This window comes from Xiphias gladius, chromosome 11, assembly GCF_016859285.1.
Source record: "Xiphias gladius isolate SHS-SW01 ecotype Sanya breed wild chromosome 11, ASM1685928v1, whole genome shotgun sequence".
Lineage (NCBI taxonomy): Eukaryota > Metazoa > Chordata > Actinopteri > Istiophoriformes > Xiphiidae > Xiphias > Xiphias gladius.
In genome coordinates, this window is record NC_053410.1 from 20,999 (window position 1) to 37,406 (window position 16,408).

Genomic DNA, 16,408 nt, shown 5'->3' on the forward strand with positions numbered 1-16,408 from the left:
TCCACCTCATAATCCCACCCCTACACCAATGATCCCACCTCCACCTCATAATCCCACCCCTACACCAATGATCCCACCTCCACCTCATAATCCCACCCCTACACCAATGATCCCACCTCCACCTCATAATCCCACCCCTACACCAATGATCCCACCTCCACCTCATAATCCCACCCCTACACCAATGATCCCACCTCCACCTCATAATCCCACCCCTACACCAATGATCCCACCTCCACCTCATAATCCCACCCCTACACCAATGATCCCACCTCCACCTCATAATCCCACCCCTACACCAATGATCCCACCTCCACCTCATAATCCCACCCCTACACCAATGATCCCACCTCCACCTCATAATCCCACCCCTACACCAATGATCCCACCTCCACCTCATAATCCCACCCCTACACCAATGATCCCACCTCCACCTCATAATCCCACCCCTACACCAATGATCCCACCTCCACCTCATAATCCCACCCCTACACCAATGATCCCACCTCCACCTCATAATCCCACCCCTACACCAATGATCCCACCTCCACCTCATAATCCCACCCCTACACCAATGATCCCACCTCCACCTCATAATCCCACCCCTACACCAATGATCCCACCTCCACCTCATAATCCCACCCCTACACCAATGATCCCACCTCCACCTCATAATCCCACCCCTACACCAATGATCCCACCTCCACCTCATAATCCCACCCCTACACCAATGATCCCACCTCCACCTCATAATCCCACCCCTACACCAATGATCCCACCTCCACCTCATAATCCCACCCCTACACCTATGATCCCACCTCCACCTCATAATCCCACCCCTACACCAATGATCCCACCTCCACCTCATAATCCCACCCCGACACCAATGATCCCACCTCCCCCTCATAATCCCACCCCTACACCAATGATCCCACCTCCACCTCATAATCCCACCCCTACACCAATGATCCCACCTCCACCTCATAATCCCACCCCTACACCAATGATCCCACCTCGGCCTCATAATCCCACCCCTACACCAATGATCCCACCTCCACCTCATAATCCCACCCCCAGCATCCTATGATCCATCCACACACCCTCTGGCCCCACCCCTACCTGAATGTCCAGGTGAATCCCTGAACTCTGTACAAGCCCTTCAGAGACGAGCGTAGAAAAGATGAAGATAAACCGACGAGTATTAAAAAGGCAAAAACATGAACAACCCCACATCAAACCCCCCAATGCCTCCTCCCTCCCCCCACCTGATAGCCTTACCCCCGAAGTGACATTGTTAGCCCAACATTCAGGAAACATTTGAACATAAATGGTCCAGAAGAGACAAAAACAATCATCATCAGCAGTCATTCAGATAGTCACCGAAACCCATCCACTTAGAGGAGAGGATCTCATGTGTACTGTGACTTGATTGGCTGAGAGATGTGAGTGTTGGATGTATTTTTACAGTGTAGCTGAGGAGCTGCAGCCCCCCCATTGGTGAACAGAAATATACACACAGACATCTGCAGTATATACAAACAGATCCTCTGTCAGAGAGAGACATCTCACGTTGATACGCTTCTGTTGATTTCTGATTATTAAAAACATATGTCAGTCACAGCTTTTACCCTGGAGGTTCCATTTCTCCTGTTTACTTTACCTTGATCTCTCGACTCTCTAGATGGATTCTCACCTGCCTAAGGTGACAGGCTGTTGAAACAGAATTGTGTCCTTTCGACCAGACTGCACTGAAACTGACTGGTTCTTACATATTTAAGACCTGAGCCAAATGGGGTTAAAAGAATAAGATGCTCTGTGAATGGGTGTTTGTTAGTGAAATGTATCCTGGGAGTGCTAGTTGACTTGCATCCTCCATTTTGTATGTCCAACGGCTTCTGAGTATCATGTCAGAAACTATGAGACACATTCAATTTCTCCTGCTTTATATTCAAGCACAAATTAGTCTGAAACCTCTGTCTTCTCTGGTTTCATACAGGAAGTATGTTTCCGGTTAAAAACCTTCTGTAGTGAAGGGCTGTGATTGTGAAACTCAGAATTGCTGAGTTTGATGGTATTGAAAAATAACAGTTCAACAAAGTCGAGTCGAACAAATCGATTAAATCGCAGTGTTTCTGTTTATATAAAAAGTTTAAAGTTTTGAGAATTTACAGTCCGCAGCTCATTTTACACGATCCCTTTGATCAATAATTGTTTAGAATCAAAAATCTATTTTCGTTTGAAGTATTTATCATTATAACACACCAATAAACATGTAATTAGAGGCAGGTTTTGTCTTCAAAGAACTTAAAAAAAACATTTCTAAGACATTTAAGACTCGCAGGTTTTTCTCTGACCCCAAAACTTCCTGTTCAACTGCTCTGCTCTTATTGGTGGAGAAAAAATTATCTGAGACACACCTGTCTCAAATGTACTGTAGTTTTCATCCTTCAAGTCTTTTGTGTTGTAAAACTAAAGCATTTTGTTTTAAAAACAGAATTCTTCTTTTGAGGGTCTTCTTCAACTTCTTCAGGTATTCTCACCTGTCCTCTGCTCTCTGCTGTGACAGACAGGCAGAAAACACACCTGGACCAAGCTGAGATTTTAAAACTAAACTGGAGGATGAGAGTTTCCAGATGTGACAGGTGTGTGTCAGGTAATGTGTCCTCCTCCAGTCTCTTCTCAGGTAAATCGGACTCTCCAGGTGTTTCAAACTGTGACATCACATGTTTGTTCAAACTGAAGGAACTTTTTTTTGAACAGCTGACTGGTGAGATAAACCATGTGAGTCTACAGCGGCAGGTTTGAGTCCTGACAAACACATACACACATTTGTACTTCTATACTTGTGAGGACCCTCACTGACATAAGGCATTCCTAACCACTGACAATTCTTGATTTTACTTGTTTCCATTTAGTCAAACTGTCTCCATTAAAAGTTGCTGAATCAGCTCTGATTAGCTCCTGTTTGCAGTGTAGCCATGGATATAAAGACAACTATCACTGTGATACTGAAGAAAACTTAAAAACTTTATGATTCTCAGCCAAGTTGTGCAGCCGATTTTTTCTCTGATTTCTAAGTGGATTTCTGGAGGTTTATTCTGCAACTGCATTAGAGATAATGATATCCCCAGGGACTGGAAGTCACACTGAATGATATCAACATGTGTTTCAGGTGTGTGTGTTCAAATACATATATTGTATTACCCTTAATTAAGCCCTGTACTGACTGGATTTTAACTTTAAAACCAAGTCTGAACCCTCAGACATTTGAAGCTCTGATACAAAATGAGGACTGAATAAAATGTCCCCACTTGGTAAAAATGTCCTCACTTTATAAAGCTGTCTTCAGAAAGTGTATAGCTCATCCTGGTCCTCACAAAGATAGCTGTACCACAACACACACACACAGGGACTCTCCATCTATGAGGGGGGTGTCAGGGGGGGCAGCCCCTCATCACTGGGTGTGGCCGTGTCGTCACTTGGTTCCAGGCTGTCCTTCAGACTCACTGTGCTGTCTGAGGGGGGCGGAGTTGACTCAGAGTAGGGCGGGGTTAACTCTGAGGCAGGCGGGGCTAGCTCTATGGGGGGTGGAGTTTCTGGGAAGGGTTCTTGGGTTCCATTGGCCGTTGGGGGAGGACTGTGTTCCTGTGCAGGCGTGGCTGTGATGGGAGGGGGCGGAGGGAAGGTGGGGTCCGCCCGGCGGGGAGCAGGGTTTGACAGGAGGCTGTCGGTGAGAGAGAGCGAAGATTTCTCCACCAAACGCCACTGCATGATGCTGGTGTCCTTTCCACCCGTCGAGATCAGGTGACTGTCATTATACAGGAAGCTGACGTTGGTCACATGACTGCTGTGGGCGCTGTACTTATGGCTGGGAGCCTGCAGATAAAGAGATTATTGATTATTGACTGATTGATATATGGGTACGAATAAGGGTCACGTGTCATTTGAAATAACTCACCACATTTCTTTTGTTGCAGTGATTTGTTTTGATTTAAAATAATTAAATAATGAAATTCAAGTAGTTTACTTGTTTGAAATAGATTATAAACATGTAAAAACATTATATTACATTATCTACATTAAATGTATGATTCATTTACGAAAAACTTGCTGGTAATAATTCAGGTTTAATATGGACAGTATTAAAAGGTAATCCTTTGGGGAGTTATAGTCAGAGATGCTTTTATTTTGAAATTGGAAGGAAGTGCTTCGTCTTTAGTGATCATGTGGATGTGTGACTTCAGGTTTTTAATTTCTTCTCTGTAAAACTGCAAAGTGCTGACATTTTGGTACCTATAATAATAATTAAATTCAAGAACTTAATAATGTGTGTCTTTATGTGTGTTCCTGTACATGTCTTTCTATGCTTATGTGGACAAACTTTGGTTTAAAACCATTGTTGTGAGGACATTTTGGCTTTGTAAGGACATTTTGGCCAGTCCGCACAACTTCAAACTAGGGAAGGCTAGGGAAAGCATTATGTCAATGAGTGTCCTAATAATTAATACAAGACAAGTATGTGTGTGAGTGTGTTTGTGTCCCACCTTGGGGGTGGAGCATGGGTAGGCAAACAGGTGAACTTTACAGAAGTCGTCAGCCAGAGCAATCACTTTCCTGTTGTGAGATCTTATCAGAGCGTTGATGTCTGTGCCATCTGAACCCTCCGGCCACACACCTGAGATACAACACACACAAAGACATAGCACAAACACAGACATTAATTAATGTTAAATCTGAACAAAATAAAACTTGTCTGAACTCAACCAAAGATATGTGAGGGAAGAAGCTCTACCCTGTAACACCACTGTACAATCACAGTGTTTCTGTAGTTCAGCAACTCCAACAGAGTGAGACATCTTTTATAATAAACCATCAACTTATCTCACGTCCGTTTCAGGAGTCACATCTTCCGGTTAAAATTGAATTCATATCATATCAATAATTTAATCTGATCAACTTTATATGTTTTAATCAGGACCTTCAGTCTTTGGATAATCATGTAACATCAGATATGTCAGTTTTAGTATCTGCAGCTGTTATTTCACTGTTTCAGATACAGATTTAATCTACCTTTCGGATACGCTGCTGCTGTGTATATATTTGTTTTTATTTATTTACCCACCAAAAAACCTAATAGGGACTGCGTCTGCCCGTGTGTGCACTTGAACTAATTAACTCAATAGCAAACAGAAGAGGAGTTGTACAAAAACTCTGTACCCAATAAAATTAAGACCACCACCGAACAAGTACAACAAAATAGGAAAATTAAATTGAGACTCTTAAACATTAGATCGCTCTCATCTAAAGCTGTATTGGTAAAAAATCTAATATGAGATCATCATATTGATTTATTTAGTTTTACTGAATCCTGTACTATGATGAATATGTTGGCCTGAATGAATCCACTCCCTCCAATCATATTATTACTCACGTTCCTGGAGGCACCAGCCGAGGAGGTGGAATTGCAGCCATTTTCAACTCAAGCCTATTAATCAACCCTAAACCTAAACTCAATCATAACTAATTCGAAAGCCTGGTTCTTAGTCTTACACATCCAACTTGAAAAACATTAAAGCCTATTCTATTTGCTATAGTTTACTCCGCTCCCAGCCCATACTCTGAATTTTTATCTGAATTCTCAGAGTTTTTTTAATTAAGTTTATTCCTTGGTACAGATAAAGTAGTTCTAGTAGGTGAATTATATTCATGTGGACGTAGATAATGATAGCCTTAGCACAGCATTTATCTCATTATATGACTCAATTGGCTTCACTAAGAGTGTAAATAAACACACTCACTGTTTTAATCACACCCTCGACCTTGTTCTGACTTATGGTATCGAGATTGATCATTAATAGACTTTCCTCAGAATCCTCTTTTATCGGACCATTATTTAATAACGTTTGCTTTACTATTACTGGACTACACACCATTAAGCAAAAATGTCTTTTCTAGATGTCTATCTGATAGTGCTGTAGCTGAATTTAAGGAAGTGATTCCATCAACACTTAATTCACTGCGATGTTACAATATAAGAGAGAACTCATATGCTAACTTTAGTCCCTCCAAAATTGATCATCTTGTTGATAGTGCTGCAGGCTCAATGAGAATGACACTCTACTCTACTGCCCCTCAAGAAAAGTAGATAATAAAACAAAGGAGGTTAGCTACATGGTTTAACTCCCAAACCCGCATACTAAAGGAAACACCGTGAAAACTTGAAAGGATACCGCACAACCAAACTGTAAGAATCCCGCTTAGCCTGGCATGATAGCCTTAAAACAGATAGGAAGGCCCTCTGCAATGCCACAATAGCTTATTACTCATCTTTAATAGAAGAACATAAAAACATCCTTAGGTTTCTTTTCAGCACTGTAGCCAGGCTGACAGAGTCATAGCTCTATCGATCGATGTATTCCTATAGCTGTCAGTAGTGAAGACTTCATGAGCTTCTTTAATGATAATATTCCAACTATTAGAGACAAAATTCATCCACTCCTGCCCTCAACCGGCACCGATTTATCTTCAAACACAGGAAACTTAGAAACAGCTGTAATCTGATATATACTTATAGTTAGGGCTGGCTCAGGCTTGGCTTGAACCACCACCTAGTTATGCTGCTATAGACCTACACTGCCGAGGGAGTTCCCATGATGCACCGAGCTTCTCTCTCTCTCTCTCTCTCTCACCGAGCTTCGCTTCTCTCTCTCTCCATTTGTACGCATTCATATCCCATCAATTTTTATTACTAACTTGGCTTTTCCTCCCCCGTAGTTTTGTGCTTTCTCGTCTCTCTCCTCTCACTTTCTACAGGTATTTCTGCCTCAAGAGCTGCAGTGTCTGGATCTGTGACTACAAACCACCTCCTGCCCCCATGATCCTGCTCAACATCAACTGCTACAATTATTATTATTATTATTATTATTATTATTATTATTGTTATCATTATGATCATTATCATCATCATTATTATTATTATTATTATTATTATTATTATTATTATTATTATCATCATTATTATTATTATTATTACTACTACTACTACTACTAGGATGATTATTTTTGGTCCTATTATTGATATTATTAGCCCTACTATTATAATTATTAGTTTTATTATTAGTCTCATTATTATTATACATCTTTATGTGGTACCTGTATTTTGCTATGTTCTCTTTCCTCCCTCCTGCCCCCTGCTCTATATGAAAAGTGCCCTGAGATAACTTCTGTATGATTTGGGTCTATATAAATAAAATTGAATTTAATGAATTATTTGTATTCTGAACATTTTTTCAGGATTAATAAAGTTCTGTCTTGTTTCATGTTCAGGTTATAGTTCGAGTGTTCACCAGGCAGTTGAGTCATTCAGGTCAATATAATTACAGTACTGCCCAAGAGTTTGAATGAGCTTGGTATCAGCAGGTAATCCATATTAAAGGAATCAGATCAGGGTCAGAGCCAAACAACACTGAGCACAGGGTGTCCACATAACTTTTGGTCATATGGTGTATGTCAGATGATTGAAGGAAGAAAGAAAAAAAAAAAACCCATCACAAAAATATAAGTGTTTACAAAAACAGTTCACATACATACTAACATAGTAACACAGAGAGACATTCCCTCACAGGTGTACTGACCAAACACATGGTATCCCAGTACGCAGGTGTATGTCGCCCAGTCGATGTCTTTACACTCTGAACGATTTCTGATCAGTTTACAACCGTTTGGAACGTCCCCTGAAAATACACAACTGTTATTTCACACTGTGCTATAATTGAACAGTACTACAACACTACAATACGCAATATTGTAACTCTATAGTTCTATGGTAGTGAAGTATCAGACTACTACAATAGTACTATTAATGGAGTAGTAATGTAGTAGCAGTATGAGAATACTCACAGTAGAGGATTTCGTAGTCTCCAGAGTTGGACATGATGAAGTTGTTGTTAGGTGACCAGTCCAGGTGTGTGATGTAGCTGGAATGTCCCTGTGAAATAGTCATGAACACGCCTTAACATCATCATCATCATCATCATTATCATCACCTAGACATCAACATCGTCATCATCATCTGAAAATCATCATCATCATCACCTGAACATCATCATCATTTTCAATCAGAGGGCAGCAAAAAACTGCTTTCCAGCCTGCTGCTAAATTACTTTTTCAGATACCTCACATGTGGTAGTCAGGTACTGATGGAAGTGGGTATAGTGTGGTTATATAGGCACAAGGTGTGTTGTTCTCTCTGGTTCCTTCATATCAACAGTCACGACATGTGCGTCTCTTTTCTCCAATGAGTTGTGTTTTGTGTAGTCAGTGTATTGAGATCAGATATTTCTAGATAGAAAACAGATAGAAATGAGAGCTGGTTTACAGACTCTCTCTGGATCTCTAGTGGAAGTGTCTGCCACACTGCAAAATCATCTTTGTCTCTAAGCTTGCAAAGTTGCCATCTCATGTGAAATCAGACCTTGTTGGAGGAGGTGGCAGGCATGTTTCTCAGCTGGACACTGTAGTGTGGCTTCCCGTGTATCAGTGGCAATGCTGCCTCACGCACACAGCTATAGTCCATCATGGAGTGCTCAAATGTCCTTTAGCTGCAGGCATTTCTGCAATTATGTTGTTGTACTGGTAACTGACACACCTTCACAGTCCACTTCAGGCCTCTGTGTCAGTGTACTGACTGTATGGGAGGTTAATTGCGCCATTCCAATCACAGCTACAGTGGGAAGACTGGACCTTGCGGCAAGTCTTGACAGAACCACTATCTATCAATAATTTTATCATACTGGTTGTCCATTACGGAAATTCCAGTGTTTCTCCTATTTGTATTCTGAAACAAATTATTAGCACCGCTTCTAAAATTTCACATGTTTCATTAATACCAGACGAAATGTAACCACTGCAACTTTCTACAATGCTCGCAGCTGACTGGGGGTTAGTATGAAAGGAAGGTGACCCTACCACTCACCTGTAAACTAATAGACGCGTGTAGGTTACACATGAACACTGTTGTGCAGCCTATTCCGTACGGTGCTGCCATTCTTGCACATTTCACAATAATTACTCAGGTTCGGTTTCTAATTAAACAGATAATAAGACAGTGCAGTGAATTATTGACGTCTGTAGGGAATACTACCAAACCTTTCATTCCACCCCTGTGAAGTTAGCACCTCATGTGATCAGGATATGAACAGAACAATTTCAATTCATTTGTGCACATTTTTGCACACAAAATACAAATTTGTGCTTGAACCATTTTGGAGAAATTAAATATTAAAATTTAATGCATAGGCCTTTGATGTCAGCACCACACTGATGCCCAAATGACTCCAAGTGGTCCAATTCATTTGTACATTGTATGTGCACATATTTGCAAGCAAAACAAACATCTGTGCTTTATTATTTATTATTGATCAAGTTGTGACAATTTATTTATCTGAAGTGTAAAGCTCATGACTTGAGAATTAATGAAGCAAATGTTTATTTTGCAGCACAAAAATGCAAATAATGTGCAAAAAAAAAAAAAATAATAAAAATAAAAATAAAAAGTCACCACTCTGGAGTCATTTGAAAATTAATGGGTTTGCTGAGGCCTGTGCCTAAAAGTAGAATGTTTAATTTCTCAAAAATTGTGTCAGCACAAATTTTTATTTTGCCTGCACAAACAATGCTCAAATTAATCAAAATTGTTTTATAAATATCCTGATCATGCGAGGTGCCAACTTCAAAGAGGTGCAACCTTAGACTAAACTGGTGCAACTTTGTTCTGTAAACTTATCTTGGATTTTATTTTATTTGAATTTTCAGATGAGTCTGAAAACTGTCTCATTAAATGTATATAATCTTGTTCTGTTTAAGTTAAATAAAAATAGTTTTTATTGTTTATTAACAATTTTTATTTTAAATTTTCTGCGGTGAGGCATTTAATTCTTTGACATCATTAATGCAGCTATCTGGGCCTCCAGATCCCATCAAGTGTCAAAAGCTCCCGCTATCCATAATAGATTGTAGAAAGTGAGATTTCCATGTCTTTTTAGATTATAAAGCAGGTCTAAGTGCTACATAAATACTGTTGAAGTATCAAAACATTCAATCCACGGAGAAATACACACAGCCTGTATACAGAAGTTCTGCCTTAAAACTTGTTGTCAGGACTTCCGTAATTTTGTAGTGTCATAACAAAACAGTCACCACTTTCAGCCCACCTTTCGTGGCCCACCCGGACCCACCATTCAACCTTGCGGGATTTGGTTTCTTGGACAGAAAAACAGCTATTTATATGGCTGTGTGTGTGGACTGCAAACTTGCTTGCTCACAGTTAAGGGATAATATCCACCACCTGGAGTCAGAGGACCCAAAAAAGGATAAGGCGCTTGACGGTTTTGTCTCCGTAACCGCTGCCCAGGCAAAGCATTTTTCGCATGCCGTCTCCCACTCTTGGTGTCCCAGCTCCCTGATCATCCACCTCCCTGAATTCCCCTTTGGTCTCAATATTCTGCAGCCAGGCTCCCATGCTCCCCTGGCTGGCCTCAATGTACAATAGCACTGTACTGGCCCGCCCAGAGGGTTGAACAGCTGGAGGCAAGGGCAGTGGGCTCCACCACTCCTGCATTGGACCTGGACACTGCAACACTGAAGACGGTCAACACGACACCGTCAGATGATCCAGGGGTTGGCACCGGAACCAGGCCCAAGGCTCCAGTGTATAGCTCCACACCGTATCCAGCTGGACCATTTTAGTCAGAATTTGACCGTCTGTTTGGTTCATTTGCATGCTAACTGACCATCGCTGTTTGTGTTTAGTGGTGACTTGTACCAAGCTACATTAGTAGGCTACAATCCATTATCTGTGGATGTGCTTCACTTAGAAACCACAAAACAACCAACCAACATAAAAAGCCCTGTTCTTGTTAGAGCTACAGAAAGCAGCATGAGAAAGGAGATGCAAAAAGACATTGAGGTGGTTTTTGGTACTTAAAACCACATATATATCTTCTTGTGGTTATCAAAACGTTGAATAAAAAACTTCAATGAAAACACCTGAAAAATGTAAAATATTGGACCTTTAGGCTGTTCCTCCACCGATGTGTGTAAATTCAGATCCGGCGTTGCATGCTCATGGGCATGCGCACAATAGCACCTCTGCTGAAGCAAATCGTTGGGAAAACACTGAACTCTAATATGTTGCTCTATTCTTTACAATTCTCTGATCCTTATGTCATGAGGATTGTCAGATCCTCATTTACTTAGACCACTGGCTGAAATGTGCTAATTCGGAGGAGGTAGGCAAGATCTGAGAACACTTTGCACAGTAAGGTCTGATCCCCGAGAGGGCTGAGTTACTAGCCATGGAGTGTCCCCAGTATGTGGTCAACATTCTGCAAGGGCTCCATCAACTATGGCGGGGTATTTCTACCATTGAGAAGTTCTTCAAACATGGTGTGTCTAGCAGGTCAGCTAAGCAGTCTTCCACCTGTTTTACAGCTGGGCTTAGATTCTAGCAGGGCCAGATAAGTCCTGGTGGTGTCTTACTCATGGGCCCTGGGTGTGTACATGGTGTATAAGTGTAAATAGTTCATTGATCTGTGCACATGGTGAGCCCTGCTGTAGTGACGTCTCATTTAACTAAGCTACCATTTAACCATACAGCAGGAGCAGCTGATTTTCCTCACAGTGAGTCTAAGAGTCCTTGTACTGACGGAGGGTTGAGAGTCTCAACACCACAGATACATAAAGGTCACATGTGTAAATGTGTTTCTCACAGTGCAGACTCTCTCTCCACCTACAGGCCCCCCCGACACACGAATCAATCCGAGTTGACCAGAGAGAGCACACCTAGAGTTTAAATAACAAGTTACCTGTCAGTACCTGTCCACAACAGGTTATGTTGAACATGTGGAACATGTATAATGACATGACATGATATCAGGAAATAAAATCTGAAAAATAATTTATATTAAAAATAAAAAACCCAGTCGAGTCCAGACAGTCTTACTGTGCATTTCCCGTATCGGCTGTACTTGCGTCCTCTCTCTGATACTGTGTAGAGGTATATGAAGTTATCATGAGATCCAACAGCCAGCAGACTTCCATCTGCAAAGAGAGAGAGGGGTATTCTTGGACATGTAGGTCACTTCTCTGATAACATCTTCATGGAAACAGTTTGTAAACAGCACGATTTAAGTATACTCCACCCACCTAAGGAGAAACGCATCACTGACAGCTGCTCGTTCCCGTCGGTGTGGATCGCCACCAAGTCTGTGGTCTCTGCATCCAAAACGTACCACCTGAGACAAGGAGACCAGGGAAACCAGGTAGACCATCAGGAGACCAGGGAGACCATCAGGAGACAGGGAGACTAGTTAGACCATGATGCACCTGGAGATCTACAAACTACAAACTATTTTTGATCTTTAGCTCTGTATACAGAGTTGATGGGGGATGTAGACCTAGAAATTATCTGTACTGACTTTCCAGAGTGTGTTCCTATGGTGACTACGGTTCCGCTGGGATGGAAGTCTGCACAGTGTCCATGTTCCTGAGGAGGAGACAGAGCTGTCAATCACATCTCAATGAATTCTTAATAATCAATCAGTCACCTGTCTGCCCCCGTAAACTCATGCTGATCGCCCCCCATCCCCACCTCCAGCATGCGGCTCCACTGCAGACTGTGATCCAATGAGTTCCAGAGGCAGACCAGCCGGTCCTGAGCACACGTCAGAAACATTTCTCTGGACGGGTGAGACGCCAAACCCCACAGCTCATCTGTGTGACCCTGACAACATCAAAACATAATGTTACAGAGACCCGGTACACATCACAGGATAAATATACTGAGACCCTGGACACACCACAGGATAAATATAATAAAACCCTGACCACATCACAACATAATGTTACAGAGTCCGTGAACACAAAATAGGGCCTAATATGGAGCCTTGAGGTACTCCACAGGAGAATGGTGCAGAGGAAGAGGATACATTATCGATTCTAACAGAGGCTGATCTGTCTTGGAGGTAGGAGGTGAATCACTGAAGGGCCAGTCCATGAATGCCAACAACATGCTTAGGGCGATCAAAGAGGATCGATTGATGAACTGTATCAAAGGCAGCTCAGAGATCCAAAAGAATTAAAATAGTGTGATTTCCTGAGTCTAAAGACAAGAACAGATCATTCATCACCCTCAGTTAAGCAGACTCTATGCTATGGTGCATCTTAAAACCTGACTGAAATTTGTCCATGTAGGAGCTCAGCTGCAAAAAAACAAGAGCTTTATGAATGGTTGATAATTATTGGGCACAAACAGATCTAGATTAAGTTTTTTGATCAGAGTGTGAGAGTCTTATGTTTAAAGCAAGCTGAATTGACCAGGGGGCTATTGATTATTGATAAAACACTAGGCCCAACATTGTCCAGCACTTCCTTAAGTAGTCGCATTAACTTTTTGAGGCACTTGTCCTTTGGACAAGTAAATATACCTTTCACTTGTCCTGGCCCAAAAGTCACTTGCACAAGTAAAAAGGACAATAATTACCTTTTTTAATTGTGTATGCGAATGCAGAATTCAGACAAACAGTTGAAATCCTCCAAACTGTGTCAATATATGAATGATTCAATTTATGAATTTGTTTGTTTGTGTGGCATGTAGGAGCGCTTCTAAATTCATTTATGGATAATTGTGGGAGTGGAAATAAAGCTTGTGCCTGTGTGCCCGTTTCAACAATGACTGAGATTCATGAAATAGAATCAGGCGTACATGCGGCTTTATAAGTCTGACTAAAAGAATCTGTATGCATATTGCTGTCTTTGTGCGTACACACAATTGTGAATGTACAGAGAGTTTTATTCATCTGGCCCCAGGTCTGCTCCCACAGCTCCCACAGTTGGGAACCAATGCTCAAGCCTCTTAGGATTATTTTGTCCAAGAGTATTTTCAACACCAACAACATGGTGCAATGGTGGTCTCAATATGTATTTTAGGGTCTATGTGACCGATTCAGTGTGAGCGGGTAACAATTCTCTAGGCTGTTGCTTAGCTAACCTTAACGTTATGGTAAATAGTGAAGTGTATAATGAAGTATATACTGTATACTGTATTACACAGCTGCTAATGCTAGCTAGCTAACGTCACTTACTTGTCAGTAAAGTTAGAGTGCCCCCGGCAGATGCTGCAGAACATTTCCCCCTCCTCATAAACACACCCAGGTAAATTAATCTCACCAGCTATTCACAATTTTTTGTTCTCTCTTTGACTAGAAGGTTAGGGTCAGTTATAACGTTACTTCTTATTGGTGCTTCCCCTGGCACTTAACCAAACAGCTGAGTAATGAGTGGTACATAACATGAAGACACTATTTTTTTTTGTATGTTTATGACTTTTAACTATATGGTGCAGCAAGTAAATGAGTCTAAACTTGCCCTTCAAAAAAAAAAAAAAAAAAAATCAACTTGTTCCAGAGAAGCAGGCAGGCCCTTAATGTCGAGCCCTGCCATGAGCCACTGGGTTCGCCCAACACCAAATGTGAATGACCAAATCACCTATCATTAAAAGATTATCAGATTTGGTTACCATAAAAGACAAGAGGTCAGATAATCCATCAGTAAATATGTTGCTGAATTTAGGGGGTCTCTTCATAAGTAATAGTAATAAAATTGACAGTTCAATCTTTACAGCAGTAATTCAAAAGTTGTATATTTGTCAGTGCACATGGGTTTAAAAAGCCCCCAGCTTGTCCGGTACACCGCAGAGAGTTTATTTATTTGTATTTAGGAGGACACAACTCAGAAAAAGAGCTTATTTCACCAGATAATTGACAGGTTTCAGTGAGAAATAAAAAAAGATCATTTCTGGATTAAATTAAAATAATCTGAAATAGTAGTAGTGGTAGTAGTAGTAGCACTTATACTGGCAAATGTGGAGGAAGTGGGGTTTATAGAACCAGGTGTATAAACTCAGGGATGAGGAAAATCGCCCCATGCCTCGGTTGATTGTGGTGAGTGGACCGGAGATTAGAACATGCCTGTTGGACTGTTCTAAAAGAATATTGTTTGTACTGATACAGATAATTACGGCTTCTTCATGGGAAAGTGGTAAGAATAGTCAGAAGCTTACTGTATATGTTATATACCAAACTTTTGCACCCAGTAGGCAACAGGTTTTTGCCGATCTCTGCTTAATATCCCTGACAGTGGAGTCACTTGTGATCAAAGTGGAAGGACAAGGCAGCTGAGAAGCATGACTGCATTTCCCGGCACTCTTGTCAGGTGAACACCTTAAACAGGGAAGATGATGGACCAGATTACCAGCCCGCCTGGTTGGCAACCTCCACAGCAACATCTCTGGCCAGAGGACAGGAGAGAGCTCTGGAGGTAAGGAAATGGAGCTGACAAGTTCAACCAGAATAGTAAGCCTGTTACTCAGCGGAAGTTTCTGAGGGATGGTAGAGTGTCTGTCTCGACTTCTGTTCTGAACCAGGGTCCACCGTTCAGCAGAGATCTGCAGGCCACAGTGTGGGACAGGTTTGACTCTATTGTCTGGAACATCATTTCCATGGATAGCAGAGGAATTAAGGTCCACAATTCACTTGGCCTGTACAACAGCAATGTCAGTAACACTGGTAACAAATTCAGTTTTTTGCTTTAGGTCTGATGATACCCTGTAAAAGATCTCTCCTTTAGGTGAAAAATGTCCTTATTTGCCTCGTCATACATGAGGCATTTTCCACATGTATATCTATTATGTCTTTCATAGACATGGATCTCATCTTCAGATACACCCGCTTTTTGATGCATAAACATAGCAGTGATAGCAACTTTTCCCTGTCTGTTCTGTGTATAGCTGGAGCAAGATACAATTCAGATGAATAGTTCACTGATTTTTTGTGAAACAATCATTTTAATGCCATTGTGGATGCAGGATGGTATGTCTATATTAAATATTGAGCAATCCAAAGAAAACAAAAATGTACAGATGAGTAAAATAACTTAGAAAAGTCACTGGTGTAATGCATTCAATCATGGAAGAATTGGTGGAATTGGCGTTTGGATGTGATGTGACACACAGAAACACACCCAGGTGAGTACACCTGACCCCTCCTACACTGACACATTTGACTTGTGATCTCACCTGGACCTCAACCAGGAAGCCGTCATTGAAGGTTCCTCTCAGGATGAAGTTACGAGACGTCCCGACCAGAAACTCTTCCCCCTTCCCCTCAGACACCGCCCTGATCGTTCCATACTGATCTGGGACCTGCAGACACACACAGTCATGTGACCCCTGGATTTTGTCACTCCTGTTATTTTTATGTTTACTTCTATTTGGGGGATATTCCTGCTCACATTTACACATACAGCTCCCATGATGCTTTGAGAAATTTAAACAGGAAGTATAATGTTGCCA

General features: G+C 41.4%; 1 protein-coding gene across 3 annotated transcripts in view; it reads right to left on the minus strand.

The window, feature by feature from the left end:
- Positions 1-1,078: 1,078 nt before the first annotated feature.
- The window catches only part of LOC120796353 (echinoderm microtubule-associated protein-like 4), a 49,292-nt gene continuing 33,962 nt past the window's right edge, over positions 1,079-16,408 (minus strand). For all 3 annotated transcript variants that reach the window (XM_040139099.1, XM_040139098.1, XM_040139100.1), the window contains 9 exons: positions 16,133-16,258; positions 12,650-12,781; positions 12,477-12,544; positions 12,205-12,293; positions 12,002-12,099; positions 7,900-7,987; positions 7,635-7,733; positions 4,545-4,675; positions 1,079-3,876 (listed from right to left, as the gene is read on the minus strand). In XM_040139099.1, coding sequence (XP_039995033.1) covers positions 3,421-3,876; positions 4,545-4,675; positions 7,635-7,733; positions 7,900-7,987; positions 12,002-12,099; positions 12,205-12,293; positions 12,477-12,544; positions 12,650-12,781; positions 16,133-16,258 — 1,287 coding nt within the window. In that variant the 3' untranslated portion in view covers positions 1,079-3,420. The remainder of the gene's footprint in view (positions 3,877-4,544; positions 4,676-7,634; positions 7,734-7,899; positions 7,988-12,001; positions 12,100-12,204; positions 12,294-12,476; positions 12,545-12,649; positions 12,782-16,132; positions 16,259-16,408) is intronic.